This window comes from Hydra vulgaris, chromosome 12, assembly GCF_038396675.1.
Source record: "Hydra vulgaris chromosome 12, alternate assembly HydraT2T_AEP".
Taxonomy (NCBI): Eukaryota; Metazoa; Cnidaria; class Hydrozoa; order Anthoathecata; family Hydridae; genus Hydra; species Hydra vulgaris.
The window spans coordinates 60,335,001-60,359,460 of record NC_088931.1 but is presented as its reverse complement, the minus strand read 5'-3'; the positions used below and the strand labels follow the sequence as shown (position 1 = coordinate 60,359,460).

Below are 24,460 nucleotides of genomic sequence, written 5' to 3'. Positions count from 1 at the left end.
AATACCCTTACTTTTCATACAATACTGAGTAAAACCTCATTGAGTCAACATGCATACAACACTGAGTAAAACCTCATAAAAAGTCATTATTGTTAACAAATCAGTAGAATAAAAAAAACAAAACTTTGAAAGTGGGTTTAAATTTTTTTTTTGTCAAAAGGTGATAAGAAAATATTTAAGATGAGACATTATAAACTTTTTAGGCGAGCACAATAACAATGTTTGGTCATAATACATGTCTCTGCAGTAACAAAAGCACACAAGCTGCACTTAATCTTTAACAGGAATAACTTTAATGTCAGCTGTCTAAATAATATTACTAATATTATTTCACACAACAAATTTCTCCAACCCAATTGTGTAATTGTGTAACTACTTATTAACTGCCTTAATAAAGGAAAAAATTTAATTATATTGGTTTTACAGAGTTTTATATAATTTTTTATGCACTAGAGATTTTTTAATACATGCTTTATACTTTAAAAAATAACCGGGTGAGCATAATATACTAAAATATACTGTCATAGGTGAGCATAAAAATATACTAAACAGCAAATTTTCTAGCGAAAAATAACTAACATTATTATTATATATATGAATGTATAAAAAAGGTCGAAAACAGAGAATAAAAATGGAGCAAAATGAAAACAGAGAACAAATGGAGCAAAATGAAAACAGAGAATAAATGGAATAAATGGAATGGTTGATGTTGTTGAATGTTATGGAAAGAAAAACGTTGCATCTTCAAACCTCTGCAAAATATGAAAAAAACATATATTCAAAAAAAAAGCAAACCTTCAACACAGATGATAATAAGATTGTCTAATTAAAATCTGCCATCTAGATGATGACAGATTTTATAACATTTATTCTATCATGTTTTTATATGGGTTTAATAATAACTTTCAATAGCTTTTATTCTATCATATTTTGATATGGGTTTGATGACAGATTTCAGCTTTCATGAGCTAATTTAATGTAACGCATTTTTATATGAATGTAATCATCAATCTTATTATTCTTGTCTTATAAATGATACTCTGCATAAAACAACTGTTTTGTGTGGAGTAAATATAGTGGTGGCAGCTACTAACTACATGACTTATCTTTTTATGAATACCTTATTTTGATATATTCTTTATTTTAAATAGAATATAGACACCTTTTCAACTTATTGTAAACTCATGTCAAATCAGGCAAAAATTTTAAAAATTTAAAACCTAAAAAATATTCTTTAGTTTTTAAATTATTTAAAATAAAGCAAAGATTAAAATTTTACAAAGATTACATTGTTAAATTGGACTAAAACTAGAGACAACCAGCATAAAAACTCATATGCCTGAACATATATTGACCAAACATATATGACCTGGTCATATATTTACCAAGCATATATGACCTGGTCATATATTGGAGCAGTTGAGGCTCTTTAGCAGTGGAGAAGAAAACTTAACTTAGAGATGGAAAATTCTGATACAATTCCCAATTTAATTGTGAATATGGACAAAGGGGTGTGGACAGTACAGTGTTCAACTTATTTCTCTGCAGAGCGATCTTGTTTGTCAAGGTTCGTATTTTTTGGAGTTAAAAAGTTGACGGAGGGTTGTAACCACAAAAAGTAGCCTCTTTAAATGCAATGGCCCTTTTGACGTTGGGGAGGTGAACTACAACAACAGCAACAAAAAGCACATATAACACATTCATTAAACAAGTTTTTATTTAAGATTTATTTAGATGCTTTTAACACTCTTAATTTTTTCTATTTTTTTTTGTTAATTATTTTTCTCTTTTTGGTGTCAACGAATTGAACTTAAAGACTTTTTTTTCATGAATTGATTTTCTAGTGACGCAAATTGAGTTTGTATTTAAGTTAAAATTATAAGAGCTTTAGTGGAACAATTTAAAATAATTACAAATAACTTTTGAAAATTTTCATGGCTAAAATACTTCATCAATATGCAATTTGGTTTTATCAACTGGTTTATTTCAACTTAAAAAATGTTAAGTTGAAATAAGCCAGTGTTTTAAAACCTGTGTGTGAGTTTAATTAAGTTGAAGTAATTAAAAATTAACTTTCATCTGTTTCAACTTTCAATGTTTGCTGTACCAGACCCAACAGAACTGAAATAATCCAAAATAATAAAGAACACTTTGGAATGCCATTATCATTTTATATTAGCAAATTCACAATTAAAAAATAAGCTTTTGCTAATGATAGTTTGGATTTCTAATAGTTTAGAGCATTTTTGCTCTAGGTTTTTTTGTTTTGCATGGGTTGCCAGAGCAACCAAAGAAAAGACTTAAATCAAAATAAATTAAAATAATTCTCTAAAAATATAGGTAAATGTGCTTTAATAATGTATTCACTTTATTTTTGATTAAAGCAGCACCTATTTTTATCATGTTGAAACTCTTTTGACAAATTAAAAAAAAATTATCAATAAAAATATGGAAAATCGAAAATATATTATATTAACCTTTATCCATGAAATAAAAACACCAACAGCAGCAAAGTCATTGAATCGAGTTTGCCATTCACTTAAAAAACCAAAGTTTGCATATTGGTCTTGATTTTCCAACAAGTTTTGCAATAATTTTCCAACTGATATTGTTCTGTAGATGTTAAAAGCAACACAAAAAATTCCAATGCAAAGAACAAGAAGATCAAAAATACTCCATACGTCATAAAAATAAGATAACTTGTTCTTTTGAATCTCAAGCAATTCTTCAATTAAGTAATACAGAATAAATACAACAAATATACATTCACAACCCATCACAAAGTAATCCGAATCAGTAACGTAGCGCAATAACTTTAATGACCTATAGGTGGCTGATGCCATGCAACCTCCAGTTGCTGGAAACTCAAACAACAATCTAACATAATCACAGAAGTATAATTTTAGAAATTTTAAAATATTTGTTAATTGAAAAAAAATACAAACAGTTATCCTCAAAAAAACCACTTACGTGATAACACAAAATAAATTGATATTGGCATTATAAACAGTAAAATCAATAAAGACAGCTCTTGTGCCTCGATCAATCCATCGCATGCTCTAAGGAAACAAAGTTTATTTTTTTATTTTTTTAAGAAATAGATAAAGTACACCATAAATTTACAAGTAGAAAAAGGAACTAAGTTTTTGGAATTAAAAAAAATTTATACAAATGATTAAGAAGGATAAGATAAGGTGATTAAGAAAGATAGGATAAGATAAGGTGATTAAGAAAGATAAGGATAAGATAAGGATAAGATAAGTTGATTAAGAAAGATAAGGATAAGATAAGTTGATTAAGAAAGATAAGGTGATTAAGAAAGATAAAGAAGGATAAGATAAGATGATTAAGAAGGATAAGTAATTGGTTCATGGTTTTAGTGGATAAAACTGCCACAGACTTATACAACTTTACTTAGAACTTGTGTGTGTGTGTATATATATATATATATATATATATATATATATATATATATATATATATATATATATGTATACATACAATTATAAATAATGACATATATGTCTATCTCTTGCTTTATTAAGAATAAAACACAACTATATGCCCTCATAACTTTAATTGAAAAATATATTTTTCATTTTATTAATCAGAGGCGTAGCAAACGCGTTAATGGCCAAAGTAATAAAATAGTTGACTAATTATTTAAAAAATTAAAAATACTACTACTTATATTTAAAAAGGCCTTTTTTTATGTACTCCTTCTTGTTTTCTTTGGTGCCCCAAAATACTTTTTTTTTGGACCCAGGGCGACGTCCTCCTTAATTACTGGTATTACCTGAATTTATATCATAATTTTACAATAAAACAACATTTAAAAATTAGCTTTCGTTATTGTGATGTTAAGTATTTATACAGCGGGCGAACTTATGAGATGGTATTGAAAGTTCGGTCAAAGTAGATGTTTTCATTTTAAATTAAATATTAAGTACTAGTTTTTATTTTTTATTTTTTTATTTTTACAATATCAATTATCAATATAATTTTCTGTATGTTTTAGGGAAAAAAAATTGAAATTTTTTTAATTATGCGTGATAAATAGTTGTTCAAAGCTTAAGTGACCGAACTTAGGCGATTTTATGGAATAAATTTTTTTTTCCATTGTGCGAATTATAAATTTTAACCTGCATAATTAAAATGTGCAATTTTTAATAAGATTTAAAAATTTTATTTTTGATAAGATTTAATAAATTAAAAAATTTAAAAATTTTGTCATTTACACATTTGTTAAGCGAAACCAATCAGCAATTTTGAAAAAACTGATTCAAATCTCAATAAAATTTTTGGACTACTATAACTTACTCAATTAAGCTAAAAGCTGTGTTTTTAAATGAAATGAATTTCTATCATTATGCTAACAGTTTGACAAGTAGTTCCGTATAAATTTCTTATGCACTGAACTGTAATGTACTGTACTGTAATGTACTGCAGCAATAGTTGTAGTTTGAAATTGTTTTTTCAATGCTATTTACTTTTTTAGAGTATTAGTTTTTAGAACAACTCTCAATCAAATTGCACAACTTTTATACTAAATTAAAAAAACATAGTTCATAAAGTTGAAAAAATAAATGAAGAATTATTATAGTCTAAAAATCTGAAACAAAAAAAACAAAAAAATTTACCGTTAGCCTTTGTATAGTAAAATTTGAATCATCATTTGTGGTGTTTAATAATGCAATATAGCCACCACCACCATATGTTGATACACGCCCTGAAAAAGATCTGCCATTAATTTCTGCTTCTGATTGATATACTCCACTAAAATATAAAATTTAATATTAAGTTTATTGGCATGTCTCTTTAAGTATATAAATTTAAAAATATAAAATATTTTATAAAATGTTATGTCACAAAACAAAAGTCGATAAGTAGTAAATAAGTTTTTATTAACTGATTTTTAATCAAGCAATGGTGGTTTTGATGAACAAAGTTTTAAGACCTTCAAACAAAATAACAATTCATACTCCAAATAAATATTTTAAATGTATTAAAACTTTGAGTAGGTTTTATTTAGGTCTATTTTTCATTGTTTTAATCACTTTTTGAAACAGGCTTTATATATTTTTTTATTTTGTCGAGGTAGGGGGCAAATTAGTCAGACCATTTATAATGTCGAGAGACACGAATGTTAGTACATTTATTTTCAGCAGGTTAAAATTTTATTTTATTTTATTGCTAAATTCTACTTTGGAATAAAACTTGACCTACAATGTAAAAACAAACAAACAATGGTGTTGAAGCTTTTAATGAAACCATATGTCAATGATGTATTTGTATTTAATACCATTTCTCAGGATGAAATATTCACATAATTAGATTCCATCTCACGAGACTAGATGTTACATCAAAATAATCATTTAATACAGTGCACAATACACTGAAAGGCTTTTTTTATCTGAGAATTATTTCTATAGGCAATACATATGTGTTAACTATTGCTCTGTTGTACTAGAAAAACAGCTTTTAATAAAAAAAGAGATATAGCTAAGAGATATAGAAGTAGAAGAGCTCAACAAGCCTTTCCACATTCCTTGACCATGAATTGGAAATAAAAGATGATCATCATACAATTTTTATTTGTCATATTTTTTTCCTCACAACAAAAATAATAAGATTCGGCTAATGCAGAATTCTGATTGGCTTGGTTTTCTGATTGGTTTAAAATGCAAGTAAAGAAATAGCATTATCTGATCCCTAAATTTAGATATTCAGTTTAGTCAACTCTGTTTACAGATAGTCTTCTATAATTTTATTAGGCAACAAATTACTAAAAAAAATGTGGCTTGTAATAAGTCAGTGTCTAAAAATACTATTGCTAAAATGAAAATATGGGTAGAAATGAAACAAGTAACAAAAATGTTCTGATAAGCATAAGATATAGGCAATTGGCTGTATCATAGAAGGCAATGTAAACTAAATATAAAAATCCTTTATATTATAAAAATTTTGAACATCATCTTAGCAATAAATATTTTAAAGAATAAAGCAATATATTTTTTTCTTGACATGTTTTGTAGTTATATTCTCAAAAGATTTATCTTAGAAAAAACAATCAAATAAAATTTTGAAATAGTAACAATCAATGTCTATAAGCATTTAAATTCATCTATTAATTGTAAAAACTAATTACAATTGCTTTAAGATTTTAGATACTGTCGCTATTAAACAAATGAAAATAAAAGAAGCACTTTATACTAAATGAGTAGAAGATTCTTTGAGTAAACAAAAATCTCATTATATTATAAACTTATCAAACTAGTTTGAAGGTTTGTTTAAGTAAAACTGATACTTTTTATGTCATCAATTAAAAAAGATTGGAATGAGCTATAAAGTTGACTTTTTTTTATTGAAGGCTTATCAAGTCTAGAACAAAAACTATTAAAGAAAAAAAATTTTCCATTTTTAAGGATGATAAAACTTTTTTATTTTTTTCTTGATGGGAGCCATGAGATTTTGCACTAGGTAAGATCCATACTCTGTGGTTTTATCCCACTTCTTCTTAAAGTCACTTGATTTTGATTGCTTAAACTTCTATAAGTGACCTGACTTTATTAATCGCCCAATATTGCTCAATTGGATTAAGATCAGTACAATTTGCAGGATTGTGTGTTCTAGATATGAAATCAATACTAATGGCATTGTAGAGGTATAACAGGGGTTTGGAATAATAACAAGATGCTATGATCACGCCATAAGATTGCATTACCATTATGGCCTTTCCACAGTGGCAGTAAATGCTTTTTAATGTACTCTTTTTGATAAATTTTTAATTATAATTTAAACTACTTATTGTAAAATTAGTGATGAAACTTTGTGTTTTCAATCCACATTGATATATGGCTTGCCAAGTTTTATTGTTTTATTGTTTTAAAATTAGCCTTTACTCTCTTCCTGCAGAATCCCGAATAAAAATGATTTCCTGATATTGTTATTTACACATTAGAAGAGGGTGGCTTTGATAAAGTTTAAAAAAGAAATCTAATAACTCTGACCAAGTAGTTAAGATCTGACCAAGTAGTTAAGAATGAAATCTGACCAAGTAGTTAAGATATAGGTATAAAGTTTTATTTTTTTATTCACAATAATTTCATTCCAAAACTGTAAAAACAATTCTTTTTTAGACGGACCACACTACCAGCAGGATCGATAAACCCTTGAGTCCAAGAAAGCCATCTTTCCCTTTAACTCTTTCAATGGTCTTTAAAGAAGAAAATGATAATCGGGTGAGTTTGGGATGCATTCTTATTTTATGAAAAACCTGCAGATATTAGGAACATATCATTTAATATCTACATCTAATTCTAAAAACATATCATTTAATATCTGCAGATTCTAAAAACATAAAAGTTAATATCTGCCTGGAAATCAGCCTTTGAAATCTTGAAAAATCAGACCAGGATTGATTCAGAACTCAATTCAATAAGAAATAAGGCATCTAAGTGGTATGAAACTTTACCCTGCGTCCTGGACATCACTTTCCATTTAGATTAAGAAATCTAAGTTTTCGAGGTGTGTTAGCAATCTTTTTTAACAATTAGTAAGATTTAGTAATTGTTTTAGACACCTTGAGCTATTGGAGAAACACAATAAGACATTTTAGTTCCATCTAGAAGAAGTTTCTCGACACCAAAAACAAAGAACAAGAATGCAAGTGCACTATTTGAGTTGGAGAACTCAACATGAGTTCATTTAGGCATGTGGTGAAACTGTTTTCACTGCTATTCTCAAAGAAGTCCATACAGCCATTTATTTTTCTATTACTGTTGATCGAACTTTGGCAGTCTTATAGAGAACAAATCACTTTCATTATTCAATGCCTAGGATCTGACAACCAATGGATAGTAAAAGAGCATTTTCTGAAGGTAGAAAATTTGGAGAAAAAAAAAGGGTTCTGAAATTGTGAAGTTGATTATAGACGTTTTGGATTAAAGACTTATTGATTTAAAGTACTGTAGTGGCCAGGGCTATGATAATGGGGCTAATATGTCCGGTGTATACAAAGGAGTACAGGTCATCATTATCGAAAAAAATGCTCAAACTTTGATAATGCCTTGGAGTGCGCATAATCTCAATCTAGCTGGTGTTCATTCTGCAGAATCCTCTATTGTAGTCAAGAACTATTTTGGCAATATCCAATCGCTGTATAACCTTGTTAGTAGTAGCCCCATGCGCTGGAAAATTTTGACAGAGGCCACTGGGCAGTCTCTCCACCAAACGCCCCAAACAAGATGGAGTGGGCCCATTGAGGCTGTCCGGCCATTGTTAAAAAGACCAAAAGAAATACTCAAGACCTTGAAACTTCTTGAAGAACTTGATTTATCTTGACCAACTACATTCTTCTTGGCCTCAAATCCTCCAAGAAGCGAAACTGGTTGCATATGGGTTAGCTTCATTTGGGTTTCAAAATGATTTTGTTAAGGAGAATACAAGGAAAAGGAAAACACTTCACAGTGAGTCAATGAACACAGCCCATTTCCACAAAGATAAATGAAAGTGTTTTGATAGGAACGTATTTAATGTTGCTCTTGAAACGCTGCTCCAGCAGATAAGATACAGAATGGATACAGCTCAAAAGATGACAAATATGTTTTCGTTTATATAGTGTTCTCCATCTCCTTCTAATGATGAAGAAAAACTTGGTCAAAAAGAAAAATGCAAAGTCCTGGAAAGTCTCTATGTAAATGATGTAAAAGAAGAGGAGTTGATTGAAGAAATTCATCATCAAGATGTTCTGAAGCAATCAAATACATTCGAACAAATAAAATCTCTTTCTTCTATCAAGTTGCTCAACAGAATCTACCAGAATTGTCTTCAGTCAATATTTACTTCGATCTGCATTTTGCTTTGCATTTTTAATAAAATCCTGATTTCAGTGGCTGAAGGAAAGAGCTCTTTCAGTACGCTTGCTTTCATCAAATCCAAATTGCGATCAACAATGACTGAAGAACACCTTACCAACTATATGGTGATTTTAATTGAAAATAACCTTGCCAAGACAAAGTCTTGGCAAGGTTGTTTTCAATTGATGTTTTCTTCTTTGCAAAACTAGTGATGTCATCTCTTGTTTTGCAAAAAAGAAAGCCCGCAAAGTGAAATTAGTGTGATCTGACTAGTCTTAATTAACATTTTATTGATGAAATATAAATCCATTCATTTTAAATTGTATTTGTATTTTCATTTTATCATATATAACCAAGTTCAAATATAGACTGTTTCTGTGCAACAGTTGTTAATACAAAAATAATTATTGTTTTCATTAAATTGTAATGTGATAGTAGACATACGGACAATAAACAGTGAAATTCATGCAAATTCAATATACCCAGGAATTCGGTTCAGTGCTCCAAAGTTTAGGGCACCAAACAAAAAGGGCACCACAAAGTCTTTGTGCGAGCCTGGAGTTGACTGTATTTATTTTTTGCCCATTTAATCAGAAATTTAATTGCTTATTTATTTTTGCTTGAACAGATTTAAATATAATAATTTCTGTTTTTTAAGATTTAAGGAATAATTTATTGAAACGGAGCCATTGAACAATATATGCAAGATCAAGATTATAAGTTCAATTTTTTCAGTGATTTGTTAATTAAGAGCAAGTTGGTGTAATGCGCAAAGTGATATGCAGTAGAAAATTTAAGTGAAACATTTAAATCATTGATAAAAATAAGAAAAAGTAATTGTCCTAAAACTAAGACTTTAGGAACATCATCAAAATATTTAGCTGAGTTCTGAGTTGATACCATTAATTGAAACAAATTGTGTTCTATTACAAAGATAAGGGGGAAACCAGAGAAAAGGAATACCTCTAATATTGTAGTGTTACACTTTTTCTAGGAGGATTGTGTGCTTAACTGTATCAAATATTTTTTTTATGTCAATAAACACTTCACACACAAAGTGTTTATTATTTATGACTTGTCTAACTTTCTCTATTATTTCTATTAATGAATGAGTTGTCGAGTGTTAGTTGCGAAAACCATTATGATGTTTGTATAGACATTTATATTTTTCTAAAAAACGAAAATTTTTTTCATTTTTTGGAAAAATCAACCTAAGTAAACTGTTTGAAAAATATTTCAAAGAGTTTACTTAGGTAGGAAAGAAGAGAAATAGGTCGATATCTGGAGTAGTCTGGAAAGGAACCCATTTTGTGTACTTACATTGGCTACTTTAAAAGCTTCTGGTAAAATATCATTTTTGAAAGAATTATTTATCATTGAACATGTTCGAAGATAATCACAGTTTGAAAACTTAGGGGTGAGTCATTAACGAAAACACCTGAAAAACCCTTTGGAGGGATGGTAGCATATACCTAAAGGATTTCATAACAAGTGATTTAAAAATCAACGATTACTGTCTGTGAGAGAAATTAGCATTTTAGTTTTTTCCCAATACTGGCAATAAGTTTTAAAACTTTTAGTACTAAAAAGCTATTAATTCATCCGATTCTGAGTTTTTTTCTTCAAAAATGTGTATTTTCAAACAAAACAGCTGAAAAAGCAAGAACAACAAAGCAAATTTCTGTATAATTTCAAAAACTTGATTTTCTTAACATCATAATGGATTTAATCATATAGCTAAAACATCTGAATTCTAATAAAATCACGTTTTCCACTCTTATATGTTTTGATTTTGACTTTTATACATGTTTGCTGTTGTAGTCTACAACACAATTAAGTAATTGCAGTCCATGTTCTGGGTGAAGTGCATATCTCTTGAATCCTTACCATTGAGGCTTAAAGTTTGCATGAAGAGCTTCAGTGGCTTGTTCACTGTATATTCCAAGACTTTGATGACTCAGAAAGATGAACTGAACCATGTGAAAGAACACAGTGTGGACCTTTGAAGTGATTGAGACTAGAAGAACAAGGTATGCAGCTTTGAAGTTCTCAATGTGTTCTTGAAAATTTTCATCCAGATGTGTTCCAAAACATGCAGTAACTAACTTATCAAATTGCCTGAATGCTTCAACATAGAAAATGCTGCACTTACAGTTGCTGCTTCAACTGTTTGCTGAAGAATATCAACATTTTTCAACAGCCTTTAACAATGATTTCCAGGAAACAAATGTCCTCCAGGAAAGGGTTGGAGGGGAATGTTTAAAACCTCTGGCCATTCTTTGACCTCTGGCCAAACTTTGCTCAGACTCTTGAAAAAGTGGTTGACCACACCAATTAGTAATTTTTAGAATGAGTGTTTTATCTGAAATTTTGAGCAAGGGCACGTTGATGACATATCTAAAGCATTTAGTACCTTTTACATTACTTCCGTCAGCAACAAAAGCTTGGTGAGCCTTTCTGATGCTTCCAAAAGTTCTTAGTGCAAGACATTTACCAAGGTTTGAAGAGTCTGCATCACACCAACAGCAAGGATGTTTGCTAGCATGAGACTGAAGCCCACAAAGAATGTTAGCAACTTTCATGTCACAAGACAAGACAAAGGAAAAAGCACCAAAATTGGTGAGTTTCAACAGGTTTTTAATGTTCTCATAGTTTTCTGGCATTCCTTCAGAGATTGCTATAATCAGCTGCTTTTTTACTCCAGAATCTTTGAAGGAAGAACTACAAAGCTTAGGAGTCTTCAGGACGGGACTGGTTGGTTCTGGGGCTACTTTGATAATGCCCAGACTCATTTTAAGAAAGTCACCGCCACCATCAAGTCCAATCTTAATTAGATGTTCCTTGGAGACAGATCTTGCTGATACCATAAATTGAAGAAGGCTGCCAATATCATTACAATGAACAACATCTCTAAGGTGGCCAATGTCAGAACATTTAATTTTAATGACAGAAAAGTGATCTTTGAGCAACTTTCCATGTTCTGCAAATTTCCTAGCAAAATATGGCTCAACAATATCTTGTTGGTTTGCAGAGTTTAGAGTTGAAGCAAGTTGTCTCATCTGGTTGTCGGACAAATCAATGTAAAGTTGAACTGTCACAAGGTTTTCAATTGGAAGCGGATCCTTAAACACTTGAGTTGGAGTAGCTTTGCCTGAGATTTAAAATGGATTAATAGAATAAAATGTATCAAATGAAAAGCAATATGTTGGGCAAAAAGCAGTGAAAAAAAACTTACCAAGTTTCAGTAGTAATTTAGGTCCTCTACTTGATTTGCTCAGTTGCACTGTACCATTTGGAGATGCATCCTGGGTTCGCAAAACAGAAGATGCAAAATTTCTTCACTTTTTGCGTCTGTTTTTGCAAGTGCAATCAGGTTTTTACTTCTAGTTCCAGGGGTGCACTTATGGGATAAACCTGATCCAATAACAGTGAGGCATTGTATGCATCTTTTTTCAAATTTAGATGATTTCTCTTAAGTAGTACTGCTGGACAAAGAAGATGAATTTTTGCCCTTTGACTTACCAATTTGGCAAATAATACAGTCACGCGCAGGAGAATTTCTTGTTGATGGCTTCGCAGCAATTGAACTGAAATCATACAATTTAAGAAATAGCTGTGTTGTTTTTTTCTCATCAATTTTTTGCAGAATAAAACGACTATTTGTGCACATTCCATTTGGAAAATGATCATCATTAAAGTGTAATGGTTTTGGAGATTGTTTAAACAATCTGCTTCTCAAGAAAGGTGTTATACTTCGATCACATTTTGACATGTAGAGAATGCAAACTGTATTTCAACACTCAGCATGAGTTTTAGCAGAATTGGGCATTTAAAATGTATTTTTTTAGTTCCTCTAACAAAATTTTATTAGTTTTAGTTTGAATACTAGAACAAAAATGATGAACTTGAAAAAATGTTGTGGATTAACAAGAAATCAAAACAAAACTGATGTTCAACATTAGAGATGTGGTGGGTTCTAGTTTTGCAGAAGAAAAAGCAATTTTTTTGTTAGAGTTGAAATTTTTAAAAATGTTTGTTGTTATTTATTCTATATTTACAATAAAATATCAACATAAGCTTATAAAAATGTTTTTACTTCATAAAACCCTTTGAAAAAATTCATAATATGAGCCTTTTTACTATAAAAATATTAAAATTGAAACTTCTTTCTTGGACGGTAATGGTTGATTTTATAACCACTTGCAATAGTATCCCAAGGGTCCATATTATCACCCCTCCAAAGGAATTTTTCAGGTGTTATTGTTGATGACTCACCCCAAAATTTTCAAACCATGTAATGTGAGATACTAGTTTTAGAAGAAATGTTGGTAGACTAATGGGACCAAAGCTTTTATTATTTTTAAGAGTACTTTTTATGAGATTCGACACCTCATCTTCAGTCACAGGATCAATGAAAAAAGAATTAGTACTAGGTACTTTAAGAAAGTTTCTTAAAGAAAAATATTTAAATGGAAACAATATTTTCAGATAGTTTGTCTTGAATAGTCACAAAATAGTTATTAAATATATTAGCAACACTGGTGTGATCTGAGATAATATTTTTTATTGATTTTGAGACTAAAAGACTAAGTATTAGTAGAAGGTTTGATGTTAATGATTCGCTTAATTCCTTTCCAAGTTAATGATCAAGTTAACACTGCTTTATGGCAACAACTTTATTGTACTAAGTATCAAATACTTATTTAAAGTTCTAATCACAGTACTTCTAGAATATCCAAAAGTTTCCCCATTCTTACTCTCATCAAATAAAGAAATTAACGAAGAAGCAAAAAAACTCTAGCTTTAACATTTTTCTACTCCACCCAGTAATGATGACAGTGAATATGTTATGGAAATTGCATCTAAAGCTCAGCAGACATCGAACAGGCTCCCAATGATCCTAAGTTAAATCTTCTTGCTTCCTTAAAACATCAAACAACTTCAAACTTTGTTCCAAAGCCCAAAGACTCACAAAGACGGAAAAGAAAATCCAATGTAAAACAACAAATTTTTGACTACTGAAGAATTCAACAGCTACGTTACAACTAGATTAAAATCAGAAAAGTTATGCAAATTAGAACATGCGTTGAAGTTAATCAAGCCAACATCAATTCAATGTGAGCAAAATTTTTCAATTTCAAGCAACCATTGTAGTAAAAAACGGGAGAGAATGACAGCTGCAACTTTAAATGACTTTTGAAAAGTTTTTTCAAGAATCAACATTAATTTGGTAAATGTTGAAAACTTATGGGTCATTAATATTAATAAAAAATTATAAAATAGAAGTTTTTCTCAGTTTTGTACAAGGTCTCATCTCAGAAAAATATCATTTTGTATGGACCGCAAAATGAGACAAAAAAAACCTCAAGGTGTTGAAAGTATAATTTAGCGCACTAATTTTATGAAATAAAAAGTGTAAATTTTACCAACATTTACTTTATCATTATTATTTTTTGACTATTTATTGTATTCATATTGTCATAATTTGTAATACAATTTTAATTTGTTTTAAATTTCATATACCAGAAATTTAATTCAAACTTTTTTAAAGAAAATTTTGTATATAACTATGAAATAAGTTAGCAACAAAAATTTTTTTCTAAAAAAAATTATATATATATATATATATATATATATATATATATATATATATATATATATATATATATATATATATATATATATACTATGATGTATATAGATTAGCAAATGCTTACTCATTTTGAGTATCTTTATAGCATTCAGTATTTTTGGAAAAGGAAAAAAAACAGAAGAAATATTAAAAAAAAATTGCTGCCCCAACCCAAACCATTAGTCAATTTAGCGGCACTTCTTTGCATCAGCAGGCTAAAAGATAGTTGATGTATGAACTGAAGCCCCTGGCTATTTTAGTATGAAGTCACATTGCTTATCTAAACATGCATTTATACTAAGTGACAACTGTTATTTAAACAAACTTATTAAAAAAGCTATTTGAATAAAACACTTAGACTTTTCGAAAAATTAAAAATCCACTAAAAAAAAATTGAGTAACAGACCAAAATACATTCATTTGGTTTTGCTTCCTTTCCTTTGAGTTGAATCTGCAAGTATGATCTAACAAAATTGCACAAATTAGGTACAGAAAAAGCTTGTCATATACTTTTTAAATATATTAATTTCTGTCAATAGTATTATTTGTATGCAAAGTTATATTACACTTGTATTTCTCCAACAGCTTAACCATTACAAAACTTGCTAAAGTATTGTTATAGTCTAGTGATTAAATATGATTATGTTTGCATATGGTATAGTCAACAAATATAAAAAAAATCTATTCAAAATTAGATTATCAATTTTATTTTGTTTTGTAAAGCTTATATAGTGTAAATGTTTTCTAACAAAAATCTCCAAAAAATACAATTGTGAGCCTTGAAATCTCCAAAAAATACAATTGAGACCCTTGCAGTAATCATGAGAAGATCACAAGTCTCCTTTTTTCTAAATATAAGTGCATTTCATTCCCTTTTTTAAATCATGCCTGATAATAAATTTCACACAGTTGTAAAACTATAGATTTTAAACTGAAGAAAAAAAAGTTAAATAATAATTTAAATGTAATTTAACTAAAATTTATATTTTTTGGGATCAGAAAAATAACCTACAATATTTTAAATACAGCGTTTACAAAATGTTTTTTGCAAAAGTTTTTACAACAAATAATAAATTATGCTTACAAAAAAGATATTAAATTTTATTTATATTACACAAAAGCTAATAATAGCTGCAGTTAATTTTTAATTTTCTTTTTACAATTTTCTTGTTACAATTTTTGACAATGTAACTTTTTCAAAAACTGTTTTAAGTTTATCTTTAAAGATATAACAGAATTTTGTCAGAGTTTATGATTTGTCATTTTTCCAATACTACAACAGATAATATTTTGTTTTGGTTACCATAATTTAGTGTTGTATTTGATAGTAATACTGGCGATTAGCTTTAATTAAACCATTTTTATTAAGTAAATAATTTTGGTCAAATGTTAATTGTTAATACGCAATGGCTCATAATGCAATCAGTATTCCGTTTAGCCTAAACTTCAGGAGCAAAGTAAAGCTCATTTTCGCAGTATCTGTTTCATAACAGTTCTCTCTTTCATCAATTCACTAACTAATAATTTTAAAATCTAATTTATGTAACTTTTGATGCAATTCTCTGTTTTCTCTATAACTTAGCTGGATTGATAGAAGTATAGATTAATAGAAGTGTATCCTGTTAATTTTGAATTTATTTTACTTTTGAAAATTGGAAAAGTATTTTTTCTATTAACAAAAAATGATTAACAAAATTTGACACATTTTAATGCACTGGTTCCACTTTAGTGTGAGACTTTTTCTATTCACATAGTTGTACAAACTTCACACCATTATTTTCGCTTATTTTGCTTTAGAATAAATGTTTTGTCGTTTTTTGCGCATGCGTTTTAGAATGCAAACAAAGCAACTTCTCTATTTATAACATTTATATGTAACATATTTGTGTTAAATACTAAATACTATTTGTTATAATACAGTTTAATAATATTTTTATATATTGATACATATGCTATAAATATAAAATTAAACATCACATGATGGTTAATCACATAAAACATAATGATGCAATCAAAATGAATGCATATAAAAAAATAAACAACTCTTTTAAATAACAATAACTTATAATAAAAAATAACAAAAAGTTTTAATGAAAAATAACAATAACTTATAATAAAAAATAACAATAATGATGAAATAATTTACAACCCTTTACTTAAAAATAATAATAATAATAATAATATCAAATTGTTAAACTTAGACATGTGAAAATTCAAGTCAGATGTAGCATTATCTGAACAAAATATTAGTTTAGATAAATTTAATAAATTAAATACATACTATCGATCGAAATTTCCAATATTTTCTTTAAATTCATTTCCAGAAGAATATGGGGCATAACATTCATAAACGCTATTCTTGAAGAATGGGTGGACCCTAAATGAAAAATCAAAGTTAAAACACAATCTAAACATATAAAAATGTTAAACTTAAACTAGTTCAAAATTAACTGAAGATTGATTCTAATGAACTTTTATTGTAAATAAAAGATATGCGAAGTTATATCAACTGGAGATTGATTCTAATGAACTCTTATTATAGATATACTAAAAGATATATAATGTTATATTTATGAACTATTAAAATTAAAATAAATTCTAAAGCCAAAAGAAAAGTTATTTATTTTCATAATAAAAAAAAATAATTCTAAATATTTGTATGAATAACCATAGCTTACCTTTTACATTATTAACAAAATATTTTTTAAACTTTTAAAAATATTTAAACAGTTATACTGCGCACATCCCTCAGCACCTTCATCTTAAAAATGTTGGAGCTATACTTAACTACAGATGGGGTTTTGGTTTTTTGTTTATTGTTGTAAGGTCCAGTTATATTGCAATATTGACTAGCATAGCGTAAAAAAAAGAAAAGAGAGCAGGAGGTGAGATCTGTTGCAAAGTCATGCCTCTGACCAGTGGCATTAGTGCAGGTCTTGGGCTCTATGAAATGTCATTGATGATCACAGCGCATGAATGATGATCCCCCTGATAGAGGAGATCACCTTTCCTATACTACTTAACGCTAATTGGTTATAATGGCACCAGCATTTTTTTTACCTCTTATAACCATGATTTTTACCACTTTGATAAGTTTATATTATATATTTGTAGTATTAACAATATTCATATATTCTGCTGTGCCACAGGTGGTAATTAGTTTTTAATTTAAATTATGTATTATACAAGCATTTATACACTACGTTTTTTTTTTACATTTGCATATTGAAACTAGAGCTTGGTGAATTAGCGCGCTCTGTCATAATGGAGGATTCAGAGTTTGAACGATGAAGGCAACGCATTTTCAATTTTTCTTTTTATATTATCAAAACTATCATTAATTATTGTTTTTCTTGGAATATATATTTATTTTATTATTTTATATTGTATGATATTTTTAGTCATACAAGCACTTTGTACACCAGTGGATTGATATAGACTTGCAAACTCATAGGCTATTATTTTATCATTTCCTAAGGATGAGTAAAGAGTAAGTTATGGTCCCCCCTTTCCCTTAGCAGTGAGTAAAACAAAAAAATTTTTCTTTTTTATTAAATAGTTTTTACATTCATCACATCTCCCAGGTCTATGTAACTAGACTGCTCGGATGATCACCAATATGCAATCATTGTGTCACATAAACAATTATAAAAAGAGTTTTATCTTGATTAAACTAATGTAATACTTATTGTACTTTAATTTCTTAGACAATAAAAATTAAATAACTATAATAAAAACAAAAAAGCAAACAATTATTACAACTCAAAAGATTTTTGTAAATCTTTTCTTGATTTTTCTTTAAAACAAAATTTACATGTTACAAAAATAGTCAACTTATTGAAAAAGCTAAAATCATCTGATGCAATATTACCATTTATACATTTTTATATACATACATATAAATAAAAAAAATTCAGTAAAACAAGCGCAGAAGTATTGTTTCAAAGTAACTAATAATATGTAGAAATATAGATTACACGACAAAATAAAATTGTTGAATCAAAATCAACATTTATAAAATTATTAATATACAGTAACATTTTTTAAATATATTTTTATGATAAATTTAACATAAATGTCAATCTTTCTGATAATTTAAAAATATCAAAAAGATTTGTGTTGAACAGACATGAACTTACTAAAGTAGTAATTTTTAGTAATTTTAAAAGTAAATAAAAACTCCAAGCAGCAAAAAGGTTTGACAAAAATCAGAAGAGGTTTTGAGTGGCATTGATTAGTGTTGATAGTGCATTGATAGTGTCTTGTCTTGAGACAACCTTAAGGTAGTACTTCAAATATTTCAAGCAAACCATGTCAGTTTGATTTTATTTACCAACACATAAGAAGGCTTTTTGAGGTTATAAAATTGCTGAAATTGTATGAAATATTTCCTGAGCACCAAGAACTCAAACAACCACATCTATTTTTATGTTCAAAATGTGAATTAGAACATTGTCTAAACTGCAACCAAATAGTAACTAACTTTTACAAAAACATATCACAAATTTTAGCCTAAATGGAAATTCTGAAACATATCTTGAATATAATTTGAAACATTTTTTGAATACTGGTTCTCAGTGTGCAAGAATTACAATATCAAGAACCATCTCACATAGTATAAAATTCAGTTAGCAATAATATTCTAGACAAACTTGAACTCAATCATTATGATTCTTTGAAAAAACTCTGGCAAAGTAGTGAAACCTGAGTGTCAAGAAAAGTTATTTACAAATTATTTACCTTTCAGCAAAACCACAAAATGAAATTACATCTGCATTGTAAGTTCATTTTGTGGTTAAAATGTACATTTAAACTTATAAGTGCAATTTTAACAGAAAGAAAAAAAGTTTTCTCAGTATTTGTTGATGCCACTCCAGATTCTACCACATGGAGCATACAAGTATATTTTTTGTAAAATTTTCTAAAGTGAGGATTTTTTTAATTTTTAAATTTCGATATGATTGATTTTAAAATTTGTTGATTTTAATAATATAAAAATAAAAATAAAATAAAATTGAATAACAAATTCTAATACACTATAGTTGTTTAAATAACACAAGTCTTAATAACACAAGCTAATACACTATAATTGTTTAAATAACACAAGTCTTAATAACACAAGCAAATTTCTTACAATATTTAAAACTTTTAGTTTATTACTATTTTGTTTGTTTTTTACTTAAAAACAAACAAAATAGTTATTTGCAAAACTGTTGATACATATCTAAGCGACAAAAAAAATCCTTTTTATTTAGTTACAGACAAAACATGATTGTGTCAAGTGTTGAGAAAATAAACAAATATTTTATATTTTAAAAAACCAGTTAAAACAAACATTCGATACCATTATTACCTAATAATATTCTACATTATTTTGAGTTAGTTATTCAATTAAACAAGTTTTGCAGTAATTTAGTAAATTGCTGCTGTTCAAAAAATTTAATGTTTATAAATATGAAAAGCAAATAAAAAAATCTTCATTGCATCAAAAACTCTGTTACCCAAATGCTTTAAACATTTTTAATTCATCACAAGGCCTAATTTAATTTTTATTAAAAGAAGAATTTTAAAACAAAATAAGTTGAATATTGAGCATATATTAAAATCATTTTTCAGCACAACCCATAACTAATAAATTAGTATTAGTTCATGGTGACCAAGTACTAAAATATAGTACTGTTCCAAGTGGGCTGCTCTATTTTAAGTTTAAGATGGTAGAGAGAGATTAAAAATGATTCCTTTTTAGGGCACCCCAAAACCACATATAAAACTGAGAATACCCAAATGCTTGCCATTATTGAAGAAAACCTTGCAACACATGATACAATTGAAAGCCTGACATTGAATATTCATTTTACAATCATTGAAATAATTCACAATGCTCTTAAATAAAAACTAGCATCATGTTAGATTAGATCTCACATCACGTTAGATTAGATCTCACAAGTTAATCAATCTAAATTGCAAAAATTGAGTTTAGGTATGCAAGGAAAATTTAACCCTATTCAGAAAGAACCCATAGAGAGTCGTGTCATTAAGTAAGTTGTGTCGGTAAGTCATGGTTTTATTTGAGACAAGTTGGATACAAGTCAGCTGACACTAGTTGGTTCAGTTAAGATGAAAGTCCAAGAACTTTATGTAAAAATAGTAAAATGCAACTGGTTTTAACCAAAAAACATGTTATACATCTTCTTCAAAACAAAAGGTGTTGTTCATTTGGGTTATGTTGAAAAAGGAAACACCATTACTAGTCAATATTGACGTCATAAGTCAAAAAAACCACATAACTAAGCTGTTTCAAAGTATAATTAAAGAAGAGTATATAAAAAGTTTGATAAACGGGTTGAAAGGATGCAACTTTGTATAGATGATTGAAATTATTTTGAACATTTAATAAAATAAATTATATATATACATATACATATATATACATATATATATATATATATATATATATATATATATATATATATATATATATATATATATATATATATATATATATATATATATATATATATATATCATGGCTTACTTAAATTACACACTTATTTTTTTTGCAACATCAGAGATACCAACTGTTTTGGAAGAAATATCAGACATACCAACTGTTTTGGAAGAAATATCAGACATACCAATTGTTTTGGAAGCAACATCAGACATACCAACTGTTTCGAAGTCAGTAGCTGTTAACAAAACTAATTTTTCATTGTCTAATAAATGCTATCATATTTCTTTACGCAAAATGGTTTTGCAGTGGTGAAAATTAAAAATTAACAAACTATAGTATGTTAGAAAAATCATTGAAAAAAAGTTGTGTTTTAAGTGATTTCCTGCTTCCTGAGGGTAAAATGTATTTACTAAAAGTAGCCCAATATCAAAGTGGTAAATAATTTGATTAAGATTGGTAAAGTCATCTTTTTAAAGAAGTTGTATATGTTTTTATGATTGTAGGGTTTCAAAAATTTATTCTTATGTTCTGAAATTCTCACCTAAAATTTGCTTAACAGGTTTATGTTTAAAAAAACAAGTTGATGAGTGTATTACTAATAGCGTACTAGTAATGCACCAATCTGAATTTAAAATAGGATTTGTTACCAATAACCATTCTAATAATGTTAATGCATTTTTATAGTTTCATAAAAGCATATACTAGAGATTTAAAAATATTTATTTATCATCCAGTTTGAAAAAAGAGTATTTAAAAAAAACTTATCGCTTGATATACTCCGTTTTATAAAACATGAAAGAAACAACTTATTGAATGCAAAAAAATTTAATTTGATTTTTTTGATTTTTCCAAAGAGTAAAAGTTACTAGAGAGAAACCCAGAGAATTGAAGTTACTACTAGTTACATTGCAAGAAATCTATTTCATAAAGATTATTAAAAAATCAATTACTAAACAGGAACTAAAAAAAAGCAAGAAAAATTAATTATCATGTCACTTTTCTTGAAAACAACAAACAAGCTGTCAACCTTATATTAGAATTATTTGACGAAACAACTGTAGCTGCAATATAAAATTAATTTCCTGAAAGAAATAATGCAGCACAATTTTTATCATTGTTTTTTAAGTTATTTATCATACTTAATTCAAAGCAGAAACTCAATTCATCCAATCAAAAATTAAATCAAAATAAAATTTGATAAATCTTTTACATTAACCAAACAAACTTCTTGTGCTCTAATTACAACACTACAAGCAATTGTATCTCTTATGAATGATTTGAAGAAGGCTATACATTTGACAAAAGGAAAAACATTGCAGTCATTCTTTTTTAATTAAAAATTTGCAAAACAAGTTTTAAAGATTTGGTATAGAAGTGTCAATTTTACTAGTGAAAAACACCAAAAGTAGGGAATCAAGTATAGATCTCGTATTGTTAAAAATACTTTTTATAATAATTTGCAAAAATAAATGGCATATTCATTCTGAAAAGATCAAGTGAAAGAATTCAAAAAAAGACAAAGACCAAATAAATATTTTTAGTAAAAAGATATTTCTTCTTTTATTTTCAATTATGATAATTACAAAATTACAAACCTTTGATTTTATTTTCAATGGAGAGTTTTAGGCAATCTTAGCAACATGTAAGTTTATTTTTAGTAGAATGTTGATATATAGTTATCTGAAAACCTATTTCAGTAACTTATGTTATTAAAATAAACTAAAGTAGTCAGTTAATAAAAAATCCAGCACAAATGTAAGCACTCAAAGAAAATCTAACTATTATTTAACCATTTTAATAAAATAAGAATAAAACATTTATAGTGCAAACATGACTCTTAATCATAACAAAAATTAGGTTTTTATACATGAGCCGTAAAAAAACAGGCCTCCTAATACTTTATGGAAAATGCTGTGTAATATAAGTAGGCCATGATATATATATATATATATATATATATATATATATATATATATATATATATATATATATATATATATATAGATCTATAGTTTGTTGGCTTTAGGAAGAGCGGAAGGAAAAAAGTGATTCTTACGCCAACATATACGTCACTTTTAATTACTTTTAACTTTCATCCAACATTTGTTGGACGAAAGTAAAAACCATTAATTTAATTACAAATTAATCGTTTTTTAAAAAAACCACAAAAACGCAAATTTAATTGACCAGAATGTTTTTAAAAACATTCTGAGTGTTTTTAAAACATTTTGAATGTTTTTAACAATATAAACAATGTTTTTATTTTAATTTTTTTTAATAAAATGTTTTTATTTTTATTTTTTTTAATAAAATGTTTTTATTTTTATTTTTTTTACTGTAAATCATGCGCGGAGTGTTGCTACATCGACTATCTTATAGCCTGACTCCGAGGGAGTGCTGCTACATCGACTGACAAATAGCCTGACTCGCAAGGGAGTGCTGCTACATCGACTGACAAATAGCCTGACTCGCAAGGGAGTGCTGCTACATCGACTGAGGGTTTGGTTGGGGCAGGCAGTCTATCATTATTAAAAAAAAAAAATTCCGGTCTTGCAATTTAATTTTTACTTTTTGTCAACAAAATATGGAAAAAACTTTCGGACAACATCTAAGGGTTCTATATATATACATATATATATATATATATATATACATATATATATATATATATATATATATATATATATATACATATACATATATATATATATACATATATATATATATATATATATATATATATATATATATATATATATATATATATATATATATATATATATATACACATATACATATATATATACATATATATATATATATATATATATATATATATATACATATACATATATATATACATATACACACACATATATATATATATATATATATATATATGTATATGTATATATATAGATATATATATACATATACATATATATATATACATATACATATATACATATACATATATATATACATATATATATAGATCTATAGTTTGTTGGCTTTGGGAAGAGCGGAAGGAAAAAAGTGATTCTTACGCCAACACATACGTCACTTTTAATTACTTTTGACTTTCGTCCAACATTTCCGTGTTGGACGAAAGTAAAAACCATTAATTTAATTACAAATTAATCGTTTTTTAAAAAAACCACAAAAACGCAAATTTAATTGACCAGAATGTTTTTAAAAACATTCTGAATGTTTTTATAACATTTTGAATGTTTTTAACAATATAAACAATGTTTTTATTTTTATTTTTTTTAATAAAATGTTTTTATTTTTATTTTTTTTACTGTAAATCATGCGCGGAGTGTTGCTACATCGACTATCTTATAGCCTGACTCGCAAGGGAGTGCTGCTACATCGACTGACAAATAGCCTGACTCGCAAGGGAGTGCTGCTACATCGACTGACAAATAGCCTGACTCGCAAGGGAGTGCTGCTACATCGACTGACAAATAGCCTGACCCGCAAGGGAGTGCTGCTACATCGACTGAGGGTTTGGTTGGG

General features: G+C 27.7%; 1 protein-coding gene across 1 annotated transcript in view; it reads right to left on the bottom strand.

The window, feature by feature from the left end:
* Positions 1-24,460, bottom strand: part of LOC100207545 (polycystin-2) — a 76,390-nt gene that overhangs the window by 4,978 nt on the left and 46,952 nt on the right. Inside the window, exons 7-10 of the mRNA XM_065813941.1 lie at positions 16,772-16,867; positions 4,641-4,776; positions 2,971-3,059; positions 2,478-2,877 (exon numbers count right to left, since the gene is read on the bottom strand). Of these exons, the coding sequence (XP_065670013.1) occupies positions 2,478-2,877; positions 2,971-3,059; positions 4,641-4,776; positions 16,772-16,867 (721 nt within the window). The remainder of the gene's footprint in view (positions 1-2,477; positions 2,878-2,970; positions 3,060-4,640; positions 4,777-16,771; positions 16,868-24,460) is intronic.